We start from the raw sequence: 18,135 nt of genomic DNA on the forward strand, positions 1-18,135 counted from the left end.
CAGAGACATTTCCTCTTCTTCAGAGAACACCTGCCATTCCCACGCAAGAGATTCTCTCATTCTTGAAGGTGTGGTCAGTGGTCTCCTTTGAACATTCGCCCTCCCTCCTTCCCACGATCGAAGAACAAACCGCCATGTTCTTTGCAAGCATTCCATCATTCAGGTCTTAGCTTAAATGTCACTTTTCTCAGGGACACCTTCCCTGAACACACCAAATGTCCCTCCCCATCCCGTGCCTGTTCTTCTATCTCAACAGAATTGCCAGAGGAAGTTCAGAGTTTGCAATTATATGTTTGCCTTGTTTCCACCGACCATCACTCTAGAATATTTTCAGTGAAACAGTAAGTTAGCAGGCACGATTTTCTCCGTGTGTGTGTGTGTGTGTGTGTGTGTGTGTGTGTGTGTGTTAACAAAAAGAACTTGAGTTATGGCTTTGGCCACAGCCTGTCAGCATGAAGATAATGCTTTCCCAGCATCCCTTGCAATGAGATGGGGACTTCCTGAAGGAGAAAGGGTTCACTCTAGAATGCCTTTTATCTTCTTCAACTATACTCAACTGAATCTTGGAAAGTCCTCATCACAGAATTAATTACAGGCCCTAACTGGGATTAAGCACAGAGGTGGAGGAAGATGTACTACTATGCAGGAAAATATGGCACATTCACTCCGAGCGATTTCCTGTAGCCTGCTTGGATGCCTACAGCACCGTGGGGTAAGAGGGGAGGGAGACTTCTCCGAGCTTCACAGATGAGAAAATGAGGGGGCAGAGAGGTTAAGTGGCAGTTCCAAGTCCTAGCTGGTCAGTGGGAATGAAGAACTGGTTCTCATTTCAAATCCCTGTGATGGGATTGGCGGTCTCCTCCCACTGGCTCTGCAGGTTTAAACAATCAGATTGATTATTGATGGGGCTGAAGCTTAATTACATACTTTCCCAAACAGGATGGACTGGTCCTCCGGCCACATTTTGTAATCCAGCGTTTCTCTTCCACACCAGACAGTGTGTTGTATTGATGTAGACAGTGCTCTCCTGGGTCTCCTAGCATCAACCCTACTCTGGGTAGAAGGACCTTCTATGTGGTCCATGGCGACAAGCTGGCAGTGAAATGAGCAAGGGGAAGTTGAAACAGTTATGATGTCTGGGATTAGATAACCAAGCTGCTGCCTTTCAGTAGAGGAGTGAGTGCTATTATAACAGTTGAACAGAAGGACTCTGTGTGTATTGCTTAACACATCCGCCTCCAGACACGAGGGAATTCCAACAGTTTTTAAAAAATCAGTTAACGGGAAGCCAAGAATGAAGATTTTCACCTCAGGGATCTCTTATCATGCTATGATGTAAAACGATGCTAATCTTGAAAGGCTTTTCTTTGGGATGGTCTAGGAGAAATACCTTGAGTAGCAGTGCCATATTGGTCCCCCACCTCTGCTCTCTTACAGGTCCTGTTTTCCCAGAATGAAGTCCTTGCTGTCCAGCCAGAGTTGGGTCATGACATACACACCAATGCCTTACTCGCCCACTGATGGACTGTCTAGTTTCTTGTGAAAGACATTTTTTTTTCTCTCTCTCTCTCAAAATGCTAAACAAGGGGCTGGAGAGATGGCTTAGGGGTTAAGAGCACTGTCTGCTCTTCCAGAGGTTCTGAGTTCAAATCCCAGCAACCACATGGTGGCTCACAACCATCAGTAACCATCCAATGACCTCTTCTGGTGTGTCACTGACAGTGTGCTCATATGCATAAAATAAATAAATAAATCTTTTAAAAATGCTAAACAAGCAGTAAAAAAAAAAAACTAAGAAGAGGGGCTGGATCAGTTGGTACTTGCCTTGTGTGCATGAAACCTTGGGTTTGAACCTCGGTCTCATATAAACAGGGCATAATAGCTGAAGGCTGAGGAATCAAAAATTCAAGATTTCTTGGCTATACAGCAAGTTCAAGGCCGGTCTGGGATACACGAAAGCCTGTCATAAAGTCATTAATATTTTTCTTTTCATTTATAGCAAGCATGTCTTCATGCATTACGGGTAACACAGGGAGAAAGGGTTTACAAGTACAGAATAGGGACTGAAAACAGGGACTTCTAATACACCAGGACTGCTCTGCAGCACCAGGACTGCTCTGCAGCACCAGGATTGCTTTGCCGCAATGCTGGGTTTGCCCCTATCCATAGAAAAATATTTCACATACTCTCTTTAAATGTTTGCTTCTCTCTCTCTCCCAAGGAATGATTTGTCCTTATCTGGTGATAGCTGTTTATCAGGCGCAGGACAGAATATAATCTCATTCAGTTCTCATGCCCTCCTCATGCAGCTAGTGGGATTACAGTTGTGCAAGATGAGGAAGACACTTTTAAAGAGGTGAAAACTATACCCAGGATCCCCCAGCAAATAAGGATTGGAGACATGGCTCAGTGGGAGAGCGCTTGCTTAGCCTGCCGGGGCCCCTGGGTTGGATCCTCAGCATGGCAAACACACACACGAATTCATACACAGAACCAAGATCACAGAAAATAGACATCGGGGTTAGGGTGGAGGATGTTCCCTCAACTCTTGGGCTGCAACATGGTGCTTCACTGATGGAAACCACTTGGGCCCCTGCCCAAACCCTGGATTGGCACAAATTTAAAGTAGAATAAATGAAGAATGCTTGCTTGTACCCTGGTAGTAAAACAAACATGGTCCCCAACATTTAGAGGCAATAATTAACAGACATTATCTAGAAGGGCTCCCTGGCCTTTGTTAACAGGCCTTAAACAACCTCTTTAAGAACCAGCCTTTTGGCATGAGTCTCTGATTCTTGGTATGTCTCTCTCCTGGTTTGCCTTTACATCAACAGGGCAGGCACATGGCCTTTCATTTGTCAACATGACCTTGATTCTTTCCTGGACATTGGAGAATTTGCTGTAGGCACAGATGCTGAAGCAGGAGCCTTCTTTTGTGTGGGTGCTCCCAACCCTTCAAATTATGCATCCTATTAACACGAGTGCAAGTTGGCCAGGAAAAAGCCTTGCAGAACACACTCCTGTCCTCAGCTCAAATCAGTAGGTTACAGAAAGCAAAATCTGCAAACAGATTTTAACGGATGAAAGCAAGATCCGCCATTGGATTTCAACACACAAGAGCAGGGTGCAAACCGCAGCCCAGAGTGGGCCCCTGAAATGATAGAGAAGAGGAGGGCAAGGAATCAACGGCACAAGGAGAGGGCTAACATCCTGTCAGACGTGAGAGGCAGATCTTGAAAATGAAAGAGGTAAACGGCAGACTGATAACAGGAAGTGGCCGCTGACCCTGTCTAGACTCCGGAATGAACAAGCGGGCCTGATTGTGATCGGTGTGAAGCAGTGTGTGCCGTTTCTTTATGAAGCCGTGAATGTACGGCAAGGCTTGTGAGTCAGGAGCCCTAGAGAGGAAATTACGCTTCAGTGTTTGCTGTGAGGATCTGACTCACCATATTATGTGGGGAGAAAAATCTGATGGCTTGTTTTTGTTTCTTTATGCACTGTAAACACAGATTTATTAAGGAAAGGGGAGAAAGAGCTCAGAGTGGAAGGAATGTTGATACTGCCTTTTTTTTTATTATTAAGAAACATTTCCATGTTGCGAGAATTTCATACTTCTTGAGGCCACGCTAGTTGATTATACGTTGACTTGTGAATTGACGTAGCTCTATCTTGCACACAAGTGTAGTAAGACCGAACAAGACTCGTGTGTGTTCTTTACTAAGAAGGTAAAATTCAGGACGGACTAATGAACAAACACACAGTACCACAGGTGAGCTATGCCTTAAGAAACCATGACAGGCGATAGCTTGGCTGGGGCTCCTTATTATGCCCGGTACCCTAAGTCCACTGCCCCACCCGTGGTGGAAACTGTAAGGTCCATCAAAAGAGAATTGGTGGTTAGTTAGGTGTGGTGGTTCAGACCTGTAATCTCGAAATTGGGTGGAGGGTGGACAGGAGGATCGTGAGAGAGAATCTGTTAAAAAGATTATGTATTTCCACATAATGGAACGCTGGGAAGCTTTAAAAGTGGCAGAAGGGTAGGGAAGCAGCGATTGTCTGGCTTTTGCAAGGCCCCGGGTTTGGTCACCATATTTCCTTATTCCACAGTTGCTCACAGGGCTGACAGAAACTGCCAGCCAGCTGATGACAGGCACAGGAGGATGTGGTGGTTGGAGGCTGCCTTGCTGCTTTTGTTAATACTTCTCTAATAAGCAGTGCCAAAGTGCCAAAGCCCGATTCGTCTGACCCAGCAGAGCTGGGCGAGCATGGGAAGAGAAGCCATGCTCTGCGCAACGCAACCTTCTGTATTATCTGTGTCAGTGTCACGACCGTGGAGTGGGGACAAGAAAGGCGCTCGGTTTCCATAACTTGAGGAAGATTGTGAGCACTGCTCGATGCGAGAAGGGGTCTCAGAAGACACAGATCATGGTTAGTTTCCAGGGTTGCTTTATGAAGGACACAGCAAAAGGCAGGTGGGCATGTGGCATTTTTGACTGTGATGCTGGGTTGTGAGAAGGAAGGTAAGCTAACCATAGTTTGCTATTAAGAGGTCACTGTTTCACTCCTACAGCCCGAGGGGGCGGCAGCAGAGGAAGGAAGAGTAGAACCTCATCCAGAACAGGGCAGGTAGGTTTTATCTTACTGTACATGAGGAGACCGATGGCCACTGGACGGTGATCTATACAGATTCGTTAAATCATAATTAGTGACAATGTGCACCGTGTGCACTTATCCTTGAGGTGAGAGAGTAGAGGTTTCATAAACAAGGTATTTCCCCCCTAATTTTAATTTGCTTTTTGGAAACAGGATCTCATATAGCCCATGCTGGCCTCTAACTCAAAACGTAAGTGAGCAGGACTTTACTTCTGATTCTCTATCCCTACCTCTCAAACACCATGATTACAATGGCATAATGATAAATAGTAACTTATTTAGCTTTGAAAAACCCAAATGCCAGAGATTCTGGCCCTTTAGCCCATTAATTTTTTTCTCTCTTCAGAAAGCAGATACATTTGCTATAAAAGAGAGTGAAAACGAAGATAAAAATAGCTGTGGTTGTAGAAAGATTGCTTATAACCATTTCATTGGGAAATAGTCACCACAAAAACTTTGGATTTAAACCAACGTGTAGGGGCTGTAAGCCGTACCGCGGCGGGCTTCATCGCCAAACCTTAGTGCACAGTTTAGGTTATCGGCTGGGAACAACACGGCCAGGTGTGGTGGCATGTGCATGGCATCCTAGCCCTCGGGAGGTGGAGGCCGAGAGATCAGTTCGTGTCACACAAGAGTCCGTCTCAGTGAATAAATGAAAAGATGGCCCGTGGCAGAACTGGGTAGATTGTGCATAAATGAGTCATTTAAAGGGTGACACTTTAACGAGAGTAACCTCTGCACCACAGCTTCACCTAGCAAAGCTCACTACCCGAGAGTGTTCAAGGTGCTACTGAAAGTGACACTGTCGATTCTAGAACATTCCTTAAATGTCTGCAGAGGCTCACACTTACTTTCCGAGGCTTCACCTTGTCTTGTAAATCATACTGGCCGATTCCTTTGTAGCTGATCCCAAGCCACCATGGAAGTCCTTGCTTATCCTAAGAAGGTAGAAAATACATGAGACTCAAGATCTAACTATTAAGTCTTCTAGATGGGAAATGATGTTTTTTACTAATTTCTTTCTATAAGAAGTGCCAACAAGCCAATATGAATTTGTGTTGGTAAGCAGAACTAGGCTGAGAAACTTAAACTTGTTAAAATATTTCCTTAGGGTCTCTTCAAATAATAAGCATGCATGCAAAGCCAATAATAGGGCCATTATCATCCAAGAGACTAAAGCATTACTGTTTTGATTAAATCGTTGGAGAGAATAAAAAAAATTGAATTCAACCAAGAATTAATTCAGCCCAAAGTTAGTTATGGTTTTTACAAAAGACCTTTGTTCTCTCAGCTAAGTCACCATCTCTAAAGGCTGGGAACTTTCCAAGGGGAAAAAAAAAACCAGGAGAGAAACAGAGGTGCCCAGCCCCAGTGCTCAGAGCTCAATTAACAATGAACAGAGGAGAAGTAAGAATACCTTTTGGGGAATTGGACAACTCCATACCGGCATGAATAACCAGTCTGAGATACATATGAAGAGCAGATATATATGATATTGTATTATAGATATAGTATGTGTTTCTAAGTTTGTTTATTGGGCTTTATTTTTCCAATGAAAAGATTGTATTGACAGAGGGAAACATTTAGGGTTCGGAATGTGCACAGCAGAATCAGTGAGAATTAAGATTAAATTTGGACACATTTTCAGCACAGGCATCCTCAATATGAAAGTGTGCATTATCTGATTTCCCTACGTCTGCAATGGTCAAGATGTCAACATTGCCATGACATCGAAAGTCACTGGAGAGCTTATCAGTTTTGAGATTATGCTTCTTTCAAACAGAACTCCCTTTATCTACGCTGCATCCTTTACCATGACAACGTTTCTTAGTCAGCTTCTTCCTGTTTATCAGCACAGGAAGACAAAGCACACTGATGAGGGCGTGATAATGCCACATTTGCAAAACCTTCAGCACATCCTATGGATGTTTGCATAAACATTGAGGGCTGGCGTGACTGTCACACAGAGGAGTGAGCCAAGTGAAGACCAGGAGCATTCACGGGGCAAACAACGGAAAACAAAAATCACTAAGGGCTGATACGAGGATGACCTAGAGCTGCAGGTGGACTCAGTGGTATGGTATGGACTTAGCATGCCACAGGTCCCAGGTTTGATACCCAGCATGCAAGGGGAGCAGGGAGGAAGGGAGACAGGTAGGGAGGGAGATGGATGGATGGATGGATGGATGGATGGATGGATGGATGGATGGATAGATAGATAGGAATATGAGCTAAGAAAGAATACATCTGGGAAAGCACCTGAATGTAGCATTTTGCAAAAATGCTATGCTTTATAGTCTGTTATAAACAGTAATAGACTTAAAACATTTAAGAAAACAATTCTATTTAAAATGATGAAATTTTGGGGCTGGAGGGATGGCTCAGTAGTCAAAAGCACGGGTTGGTCTTCCAAAGGACCAGAGTTCAGTTTCCAGCATCCACATGGTGGGTTACTCTTGAGTTCCTGAGAATCTGATGCCTTCTTTTGGCTTCTGTGTGCACTGAGTGCATGCAGAACACAGACATTTATGCAGACAAACACACACATATAAATACGATAAATAAATATTTAAAAAATTAAAACACTGCAAATTCTAGTCACAGTTCACACACACATTTAGATGTTGTTCTGTGACTTGCACTGCTTGGTGGGGATCGTGGGAAAGTCTGGAATATAAGAAGTGCTTACCTTCACTGCATAGTAATGGACTCCATAGGTTGGTAGGGCTTCTACTATTTTCATATACCTAAAGAAATGAACACATTGTTAAGTTCATCAAAACAGTAAGAGGGTCCTTTGGGAAAAACTGATTTCAGGAAACACAATTTGCTTCTGCTTCCCTCCTTTAACTGCGACTAAGCCCCTGGACTCAAGGAATCGTAGAGTAGTGAACCATTGTAGGGAGTAATGTGGTTTGTACCTTATGTAACGGTCAGGGGCTTGCTAACAAAACACAGTGAACATTTCTACAACTCACAGATAGATCACATTAACACTGCAAACTTTAAATCTATTTATTTGTGTTCTCCCACCCCCACCCCCTCTCTGAGAACCTCGCTCTGTAGACCAGGCCGACCTACGATTAGAATGCTGGGATAAAAGTCGTGTGTGGCCCGCTATTCGTGGCCTATTCATGTATTTCACGCATGTGGTAATTTGTATGCACATACATCTGTACACCAAAAGAGCTCATCAGAATCTACAGGACAATTATGAAAGTCTGGGAGCATCTATATGAGTGCTGGGAATTGAACTCAGGACCGCTGGAAGAGCAGTCAGTTCTTCTAACTGTTGAGTAATCTCCCCAGCCCCACATTACAAATATTTTTTAAGGCAAACACTTAATATGCAAACAGTAAGGATCAGCTTTCGAGCTAGGTATGGTGGCAAATGTCGCTGCTTCTGTTTTTGTTCATGAAGATACTATGTACCGTTAAAGAATGGGCTGAACTGTGCAAGAGTTCTCCATCCCTCTAGGAAATGAAATCCCTATTTAACTTGAGAGGACTTTTCCCCCTCAAGATAAAATAATGTTTTTATTCATTATTTGAAACTTTAATACAATATATTTTTATCATGCCCATTCCAATTAGAAAGGTTTTCAAATGGCATCTTGAAGATTAATCTCTTTGGACACTATAATCGCTAACTTGGTAATTTCTTAGGTAACTGCCCTACATGTGAATGAATATAAAGGGCGAGGTGAACGTGCCAGCATCAAGCTGTGATACAAGTGCACAAGCTCAGAGCAGGGATTCGAACCCCGCACACAAGCATTAACCAAGGTAAACAGTTAGTGTTTGTAACCATGTGACAAGGACCAGGAGAGGCCAACAGGCTTCTTTCAGGTAAGGACCCTGCCTAACGTGCACACCAGCCTGACTAAAATCTTTCAGGGAAGTTATCTTTCTATCCTTGCTCCATCCCTGGCACTCTCCTCTTCCCCCAGCCCAGGAAACAGGTACAATGAATGGGAGTGTCAGGGGCTCAACCTTAGAACTGCCGGGTTCCACCAGCTGCCCTAACATTGCAGTGTGTCCTGAGAATGAGATTGGTGAAGAAGTGACAGTGTGAAGAAGACTGTGTCCTCACCAGGGGACAGGCGACCCGAGTCCCTGTCTCACTTCTCACATGACCTCTGCAGCTCACAGCAGTGCGTACTCTTTCCCATAAAGTTACAGCCCTCAGCAGTTACCACTCTCCAGCTACCGGAACAGTCATGATGTACAGCAGATTGGTTTCCAGAACTTTCAATAACTTAGAAGTTATTATATCAAGTGGAGAGTCCTTAATACATCAATGGTACCTCTATACAGTCAGAGTATAGTAGACAATGGGTGTAGCGGCACTTAGAGTCCCAGCATCTGGGAAGTAGGTAAAGCCTGGATTTCAAAGCTATCCTTAGCTACTTAGTGAGTTCAGGGTCAGCCTGTGTACATGATATCTATCTATCTATCTATCTATCTATCTATCTATCTATCTATCTATCTATCTATCTATCTATCCATCTATCATCTATATATCTGTATTATATAGTTTTATGCCAGTTTCACACAAGCAAAAGTCATCCGAGAGAAGGGAGAACCTCAATTAAGAAAATGCATCCATAAGATCAGGCTGTAAGCAATCCTATAGGGCATTTTCTTAATGATTTCAGGGAGGAGGGTCCAGCCCATTGTGGGTGGTGCTAAGCCTGGGTTAGCAATCTGGGTTCTATAGGAAAGCAGGCTGTGCAGGTCATGCAGAGCAAGCTACTAAGCAGCACTCCGCCATGGTTTCTGCATCACATCCTGCCTTCCGGTTCCTGCCCTGCTTGAGTTCCTGTCCTGACTTCCTTTGGTGATGAACACTGATGTGGAAGTGTAAGCTGAATAAACCCTTTGCTCCCTAAGTTCTTTTGGTCATTGTGTTTTGCCATAGCAGTAGAAACCCTAAGATACCATCCATCCATCCATCTACCCATCTATGTATCTATGTATGTATCTACATATGCATGTATGTATGTATCCATCCACCCGCCCACCCATCCATCCATTCACCCACCCACCCACCCACCTCTAATTAATGACTATGGTCTGTTGGCAGTAAGAGGAAGCAGAACTCCCAACAGCCAAGTGTATCGTGAGTTCCATCCATAGAGTCACAAACTGAATTTCCATCTTCTCTCAGAATATGTTGGAAGGTTTGGCACCACCATTCCTGAACTCAAAGCTAAGTCACCTTACCTGTGCCCAGAATCATCCTCACCATTTCCTAGGTGGCCAATACTTCCTTCTCTGTTACCTGCCCTACACTGGGGAGCATCTGAACTGGTAACACCCACTTATGGAATGACCAAGTTGTTTCCTTTAAGACTATATTTAGATGAGAAGAAAAAACAATACTTACTGGACCACAGCTTGACCCCGAGTGAGACCTTTGATTTTCAAATAATGCTCAATCACTCTGTCCTCACTGCAAAACAGGGAAACGAGCATGGTGACCATGTGTCTTTCTGACATCCAGAATCCATTTCTACGTTCTCGGGCAGGCGCTGGAAACCTGAGAAGAACTTCCTCACTTGGAAGGCAAAGTGGCATCCTCTGCTGTTTCTGTAGAACCTCACTCCTTAACTCAGTAGGTGACTGTTTCCACTATGACCTTTAACTTTTACATAAATATACGATTTGTACTCATATTTTAAAATGTTGACTGGGAAAGGAAGCAAGTTGACATTCTCAAATGGAAAACTAATATTCTAGATTCATCACAATAGATACAAAGTTGCAAATATTAAATACTAGTTGGAGATCACTGTTGAGGCAATTTTGAGCCTAAGACCTATTCTCTGGTTGTTGATTTAAAAAGAGATGTAGCTCCCTTGGTAGAGTGCTTTCCTAGCATGCACAAAGCCCTGGGCTTTGATGTAATCCCTGATATGATGTAATCCGGGCATAGTGGTCCATGCCTGTAACTCCAACACTTGGGAGATGGAGGCAGAGAAGCCAGAAGTTCAAGATCACCCAGAGTTACAGAAAGGGATGGGACTTTTTTGTTCTTATTGAAGGAAAACACAAGTGTTGTGAGGGAATGAAATGTGCTTTGAGTCTGAATACCAGCTGAAATATTCTTATTGACATTTCGGACACTGTGTTGTAGAAACAACTTTGATCGTATCCTGTAAGGGGAGAGACTTGGAAACTTCAGCCTTTCTTCAGACCCTACTTTACCCTACACTTCAGCTAGCTTTTCAGTCACACCCTGGTGCAAGAGTGACAATGCAGGTATCACTCTGAGATCGGTCATCCTCCACCCCACCTCACCTCACCCCAGCCTCCTACCCCACCTCACCCCCAGCCTCCCACCTCACCTCACCCCCAGCCTCATACCCCACCTCACCCACAGCCTCCCACCCCACCCCACCTCACCTCCAGCCTCCCACCCCACCTCACCTCACCCCAGCCTCCCACCCCACCCCACCTCACCTCCAGCCTCATACCCCACCTCACTTCACCCCAGCCTCCTACCCCACCTCACCCCCAGCCTCCCACCTCACCTCACCTCCAGCCTCCCACCCCACCCCACCTACAGCCTCCCACCCCACCCCACCTCACCTCACCCCAGCCTCCTACCCCACCTCACCCCAGCCTCATACCTCACCTCACCCCAGCCTCCCACCCCACCTCACTTCACCCCAGCCTCCCACCCCACCTCACTTCACCCCAGCCTCCCACCTCACCTCACCTCACCCCAGCCTCCCACCCCACCTCACTTCACCCCAGCCTCCCACCCCACCCCAATTTTTTCCACATGAGAGAGGTTTGTTGTGGGGGAAGGAGACAAAAGGGGCAAAAGAGACAAAGGGGGAAAAGAGAGAGAAGAAGGTAACCTACATTTTAAAGAAACTTTCATTTAACAGTAATTTGTTCAGAAGTTCCCAGTGTCTGAGTGCGGTGTAGGCTCTGTATATAATTTCAGTGTGTATTGGGAAAATGTATTCCAGCTTTCATATGTAAAGCTATCAAAATGGGAAGTTTTATCATCCCTATTTCATAATTTTTGTGTGCATGAGCAAAAGAAGGCCATTTTCACGGTTTGGAGACAGAAGCCATGGAGACTATGTTTACAAAGAGTACATGTAATTTGAATGGAAAAAAAGTGATTCTCTTTCATCTCCGGCTAGTACTCAGTGCTCAGAGGAGGCCCGGGTCTCAGCCCGGGGCTGTCTTGGCTTACCAGTACGCAAGCGACGGATGTTCCTGAAGAGTTTTGGTTGGGAAGACTGGCAGTGTCTTCAAGTCTTTCCTGGCATTCTCATCGCTGGGAAGAAACACAGTGTATTACTATCAGAGTGTCACCTCAAGCTTTGAGAATAACCTGGATGGTTATTGTAGGACCTTGGTCCCTGTTATTCACTAGAGACCACCCTCCAATGAGACAACTGCATCATATACTTCGAAGTCTCCAATACTTTCTGTGAGCATCAATTTCATTATGCAAGATAGATGGGACTGGACATGTTTTCGTATTTACTTTTACACAGCATCTTCGTACTCTACTATACATATTTCCTTGTTCTGATAGTGTCACCCTAATCACCTCCAGGAACTCCTAACATCCAGTGTGTTAGAATACCGGTCACCACAGAACCACTCACAGACTGTCTACAAGTTCTTCAATATAGACATCCCACAATAAAAAGGTTTACATAGACATTGCTGTCACTCCTGTCCCTATCATCTCTGAAGTACAATAGACCCACACAACAGGCTTTGGAAAGTTAATCTCTGTAGAAATCTCTGAAATATAAGAGGAAGGGAGAACACTTTTTAATAACGCAAGGGTACCCTCACATCATCCACAGTGAACTAAAATGTACTTGTATAGTGTTTGAACATTCTATAATTATAAAACTAGTAGTTATAAAATCTTATAAATGTTTATAATTTATAAAATTATGAAAACACTATATAAATTAGGCAAATTCTGGTGGTCACCAGAAAGGCGTGGTCTTTGTGGAGAACACATAAAATGAGCTAGTGAGAGCTGGTTCTCCACAGAGTCATATTAACTCTCCCTCTCCCCAACGGCCACATCTTCCTCTCTTCCTATTGACTAAACTTTGTTGAAAGGCTAAGGATGAGGCACTAAGCGGTGCATTTGGGGGTATTGTCCTTGTGTTGGGCTATGTGCCAATCTTCTCATGTAAGAGTTATCGTTATTCTCCATGTTTTTCTGGCAACACTGTGAGGTTGAGAAATACTGGCTCTGTTGCTAACTGTTCATGGCTATTATGTAGAGGAGAAACGCATTTGAAGTCAGTCTGCTCGGCTCCTAAGGCCCGGTTCTTAACCACTGTGCTCTAACCCTGACTCCTAGCTGTCCTTCCAAGGCTCCACCTACGATGACCTTAGAATGCTGAGTGTTCTCAACTCTGCAAAGGCACAATCCCTTACACCTTGTGATGGCGAACTTGGCTTGTCAACTTGAGGGCATTTAGAAACACCATGGAAACACACATCTCGGGGGTGCATATCAGGTCATTTCCAGGATGGTTTAAATGAGGAGCAAAAGCCCACTCTGAATGTGGGTAGCATCATCCCGTGGGCTGAGTCCATGGACTGAAAAGTGGGGAAAGCCAGCTGACAACCATCATTCACCTCTTTTTACTCACTGACTATGGACTATGACTATGACTATGCTATTGTGAATTCACTGCCATGCCTTCCCCGCCATGATGGACTGTACCCTCAAACTGTGAGCCAACATAGACGGATCCTTTCTTAAGTTACTTCTTGCCTGGTATTTGGTCACAGCAATGAAATAAGTAACTAATACACACCCTTCCCCCAGATGCAAAGGAAAACGCTGGCAAGTTTTAAAACTTACCATTTGGGCATTTTTTTTAACATTAACTTCCTCTATTGGTATCTTTTTCTGTGACTGTGATCCAACACCATGACCAAAGCAACCTACAGATGGAAAGGTTTACTTTGAGCTCACAGTTCCAGAGACATAAGAGTCCATCACCACGATGGCAGGAAAGCGTGGTAGGAAGCTCCAGATGTGGCAGCTGAAACAGAAGCAGAGTGCTCACATCTGGAACTGAATGCAGGAAGCAGGGAGTGAACGGAAGATGGCAAGGGCCTTTTGAATCTCAGTGCTCTCCCCCAGGGACATGCTTCCTCTAGCAAGACCACATCTTCTAAGACTCTTCTAATAGCCACCAACTGGAAACCCAATATTCAAATGCCTGGACTATGGGGCACATCTCATTAAAACCACCACACTTCCCATAATACTGAAGCACACAGACCTCCTTGTAGAGGACCATACATTGAATCCAGGGTGAATTTCCTTCCACACTATTCATCTAGACCTCATAGACCAAGTGTGCATCTATATGATGATGGCAGGGACCCAAAAGAAAAAGAAAAGAGGAAAAACAACAAGGAACTGGGGACCAAAGCATGGCGTCCGTCTGTGTGGCACACGCCTACCATCCTGTATTAGACGTTGCTCACTCTTATTACCTAGTTGAAAAAGCTTCTCCTTGGGCCTGCAGAGATGGATTGGTGGTTAAGAAAGCCGGCTGCTCTTCCAGAGAACCTGGGTTAAGTTCTTAGCACTCACAAAGCTCACAATTGTCTATAACTCCAGTTCCAGGGGAATCAAACACCCTCACACAGACATCCATGCAGATGAAACACCAGCGCACATAAAATTAAAAATGATTATATGGGGATAAAAAGAAGGGAGGCTGCTCCTTCGTTTTCTGGTTTTATCTATTCTAGAGATTTCTACAGAGATGAACTTTCCAAAGATGGTTGAGTTGGCCAATTGCATTTTGGGGGATGGTAGGGAAATAATAGAAGAACGACAGCAATATCTATGCAGATGATTTTATTGCCAGATGTTCATGCTGAAGAACTTGAAGTGGGCTCCATGTACACTCAATGTGTTTTCCTAAGAGGAGGGTTGGGGGTCTACCACAAAGGTGAAAGACTCAGCTCTCTTAATCACTACAGGAAACGCAAAGTCTCTTGGCTCCTGTTCTCACATCAGAACAACTCTCTCTACACACTTGGAATCTGAGCAGTAGCACTTAGTCAAACTGACAATCTTGGGAAACTGGTTTGTGCTTCCAAAAAAATCAAAATACACTACAGTCTATTTTATTCATATTAAAGGTCAGCTGTCAACTCTTAGGACTATTATTTATTTTCTTAATTATTTCATGCTCTGTTCTTCAACTCCCACGCCTCTATTCTCTTCTGTTGATTTTTGAGACCAGGGTTTAGATATATAGCCCAGGCTGGCCTCAAATTCATTATCCTCCAGCCTCTGACTCTCTAGTACCAAGCAGAAGCCACCACACCAGGCTAGGACAGAGTGTTTTGCAGTTACACCAACAAACCATGTATGCTTCTATATTTCAGTTGTAGGTGAACCACAAGGCATGTCTCAAGAACCCATGTTCCCAGGTCAGCACCTAGAATCGCTTTGTTTTACAGTTAATTTTGTGGCAATGAGACTTCAATAGACTGGGAAGTCGTCATGTCTCATAAATTTATCTATTCACTTGCGATAAGTGTAACATGCATACCTAACATGAAAACTTCCATATGATGTACTTACTGACTTTTAAGTTATAAAAACAAATAGCATTGGAGAGATGGCTTGGTGGTTAAGAGCACTTGCTCTTGTAACAGACTTGGGTTCAACTGGCAGCACCCACACAGAGGGAGGCTCATAAAAATCCATAATTCAAAAAAAATCCATAATTCTAGTTTCGGGTAATCTGAGACCCTTTCCTGAATTCTGAAAGCAGTAGGTACTGTACACATGTGATAACACACACACACACACACACACACACACACACACACACAAGCAGGCTAAGCACTCATACACATAAAGTAAATAAGAAATAACCTCAAATGTTATAAAAATGCAGTCAAGACAAAGGAGAAAATACTGGTGGAGGAAGAAAGGGAGGCATTGACCCCCTATTCTAGCCAATACACTCACAGATGAGAGTAAGCACTAATGGGTACTTATAGTTCTGACTGGCAGAGCTTTGGTCCTATGTCCCACCCAGAGGCAAGCATCTGAAACGCTGAGCTTATCAGTGCTCATCATGGCTGCCAAGTCAAGCACAGTCTGTGTCTCGCACCTAAACAGAGAACTAGCTATGTGTTTCAGATGATAAGTACTGTCTGCTAGAATTTTCATACACGAATTTTGGCCTCGGAGATGTCATTCTGCCAAGATCTCCTTCAAGAATGATTCCTATTCTAGACAGCCAGAGCCTCTCCCAGTCATAAAATGTGATGTTTCTGCTATCTTCCTTCGTGGTAAAATGTGGCGTTGTCTAGAAATGCTGCTGGCTGAATAAATCCATAAATCTCTAAAGGTTAGTCATGAGCCATCATGCTAAACAATGGATATTCACTCGTTAAGAGCATTCTTCTATACTAATTAATCACTGGGGGCGGGGGGACTAATACAGACACATTAATAGGAAAGCAGCGTGGTGATTATTTCAAGGAGTCCCAGCTAGTTTAAAGAGAAGCCAGCAGGAGCTGGAGAGATGGTTTATCCATTAAGAATATACACTGCTCTTACAGAGGACCTGAGTTGGGTCCCGGCCTCCATCTTGGGTGCTTCACAACCACCTGCATGGGATCCAGTACACAATTCTGAACTCTACAAACACCAGCACTCACACGTGCATAGCCCACACAGACACACAGACAAGCACATAAGTAAAAACAGGACGACTTTTTAAAGGAGAGGAGCCGACAATGAGATGATCATATGCAGAGGCTTTCCACCCATGGACTCAACCAACTACAGATTGAAACTATGAAAAACTGAGCCTGTGCCAAACACAGGCTCGTTTCTTCTGGTCATTATGGTATAAACAGTACAGTAGCCATTGGCCCACATAGCATTTTCACTGTGGTAAGCATAATTCATGGACAGGTGATTCAAAGTAAACGGGAATGGTGTGGGTTACGGGCAAATGCTAGACAACTTTATCCAAGGGACTTGAACGTCTGTGGGTTTTAGCAGAAAGGGAAGGGAGATCTTAGAACCAGTTCTTCCTGGACACCAGTACACTACTCTGCTTCAGTAGCAAAGCAGAGATGGATCATGGGGGTGGAGGGTGGGGGTGTGCAAGGCGGTGATTTGATTTATATGGCGCTGTAAAGGAGCATACGAAACACTGTGTGTTTGTTAGGACCTGTAGACCTGTACAACGCTTGTCTGTGTGGACTTGTATCACAAACGTACCACACATCTGCAAGATATTAGGATATGTAGTGGGCGGGAAGGAGACTAGCTAGAGAGGAAGTCTGCACTCACTGCTCAATTTTCTTTTAAGTTTAAAACTCTAAAAAAATAGAAGAAGAAAAAGAAAAAGGGGGTCTCCTTTAGGTTAGTGGTTTCCTTCCTTCCTTCCTTCCTTCCTTCCTTCCTTCCTTCCTCCCTCCCTCCCTCCCTCCCTCCCTCCCTTCCTTCCTTCCTTCCTTCCTTCCTTTCCCTCCCAACCCCCTGCTTTCCAAGACAGGGTTTCTCTGTGTAGCCCTGGCTGTCCTGCAACTTGCTCTGTAGACCAGGCTGGCCTTGAATTTAGAGCTCCACTTGCCTCTGCCTCCTGAGAGCTGGAATTAAAGGCGAGCTCATCACACCCGACTGTTTTTCAGTTTGGGGCAATTTTGCTCCTCAGGAGACAAATGCACTGAAGCCTTCTTCATAGTCACAGCTAAGGAAGGAGCTGCTATTGGTATGTTTTGGATAGAGGGTAGAATACTGTTCTACAGGGCACAGTACAGCTCCCAACTGCAAAAAACTGTCTCACTCCATTGTTTATAGAGCCAAGTTTAAGAAACCCTGAATTAGAGCATTACGAAAAAAAAAAATCTGAGGTTGCTGGGCATAAAGGTTGCTAGGCATACCTGCCTAGTGTGTGCATGGTTTGGGGTTCACTAGGATACAACTCCTCACCCAACAATGTGGGCCTGTGGCACCTGCCTTTAATCTGAGCACTTGGGACCTAATGGCAGGAGGATCCGGAGTGTGGTACAGAGTGAGTTCAAGGCCAGCCTGGGCTACAAAAGACGCTGCCTAAAAACAGAATGAAATGAAACAACAAAAGAAATTAAAAAAAAAAATGTAGCAAACAGGAAGAGGAGGAGGAAGTAGAGGAGGAAGAGGAAGAGAAGAAGGAAGTAGAGGAGGAGGAAAAGGATGAAGAAGAGGAGGAAGAAGGAGGGAGAAGAGGAGGAAGCAGGGGGTGCCACCACAGATTTTAGGTATGGTCTGTAATTCTGCCATTAGGAGGCTGAAACTGAGGAGGCTCCCAAGTTTGAGGCCAGCCTAAGTAACATAGCATTTCCAGGCCGGGACAGCCTAGGCTACACAATAAGACCTGGTCTTTAAAAAGAACAAATCATAGGAAAGAAAAGAATTCTGAGAACTCTATCCTACTCTTT

General features: G+C 44.4%; 1 protein-coding gene across 6 annotated transcripts in view; it reads right to left on the reverse strand.

The window, feature by feature from the left end:
• Positions 1-18,135, reverse strand: part of Frmd4b (FERM domain containing 4B) — a 326,883-nt gene that overhangs the window by 31,257 nt on the left and 277,491 nt on the right. For all 6 annotated transcript variants that reach the window (XM_087656095.1, NM_001427301.2, XM_087656094.1 and 3 more), the window contains 4 exon segments: positions 11,870-11,953; positions 10,043-10,108; positions 7,343-7,400; positions 5,505-5,591 (listed from right to left, as the gene is read on the reverse strand). In XM_087656095.1, the coding sequence (XP_087512221.1) occupies positions 5,505-5,591; positions 7,343-7,400; positions 10,043-10,108; positions 11,870-11,953 (295 nt within the window).

The sequence above is a fragment of the Rattus norvegicus genome, chromosome 4 (genome assembly GCF_021556685.1).
Source record: "Rattus norvegicus strain SHRSP/BbbUtx chromosome 4, alternate assembly SHRSP_T2T, whole genome shotgun sequence".
Taxonomy (NCBI): domain Eukaryota; kingdom Metazoa; phylum Chordata; class Mammalia; order Rodentia; family Muridae; genus Rattus; species Rattus norvegicus.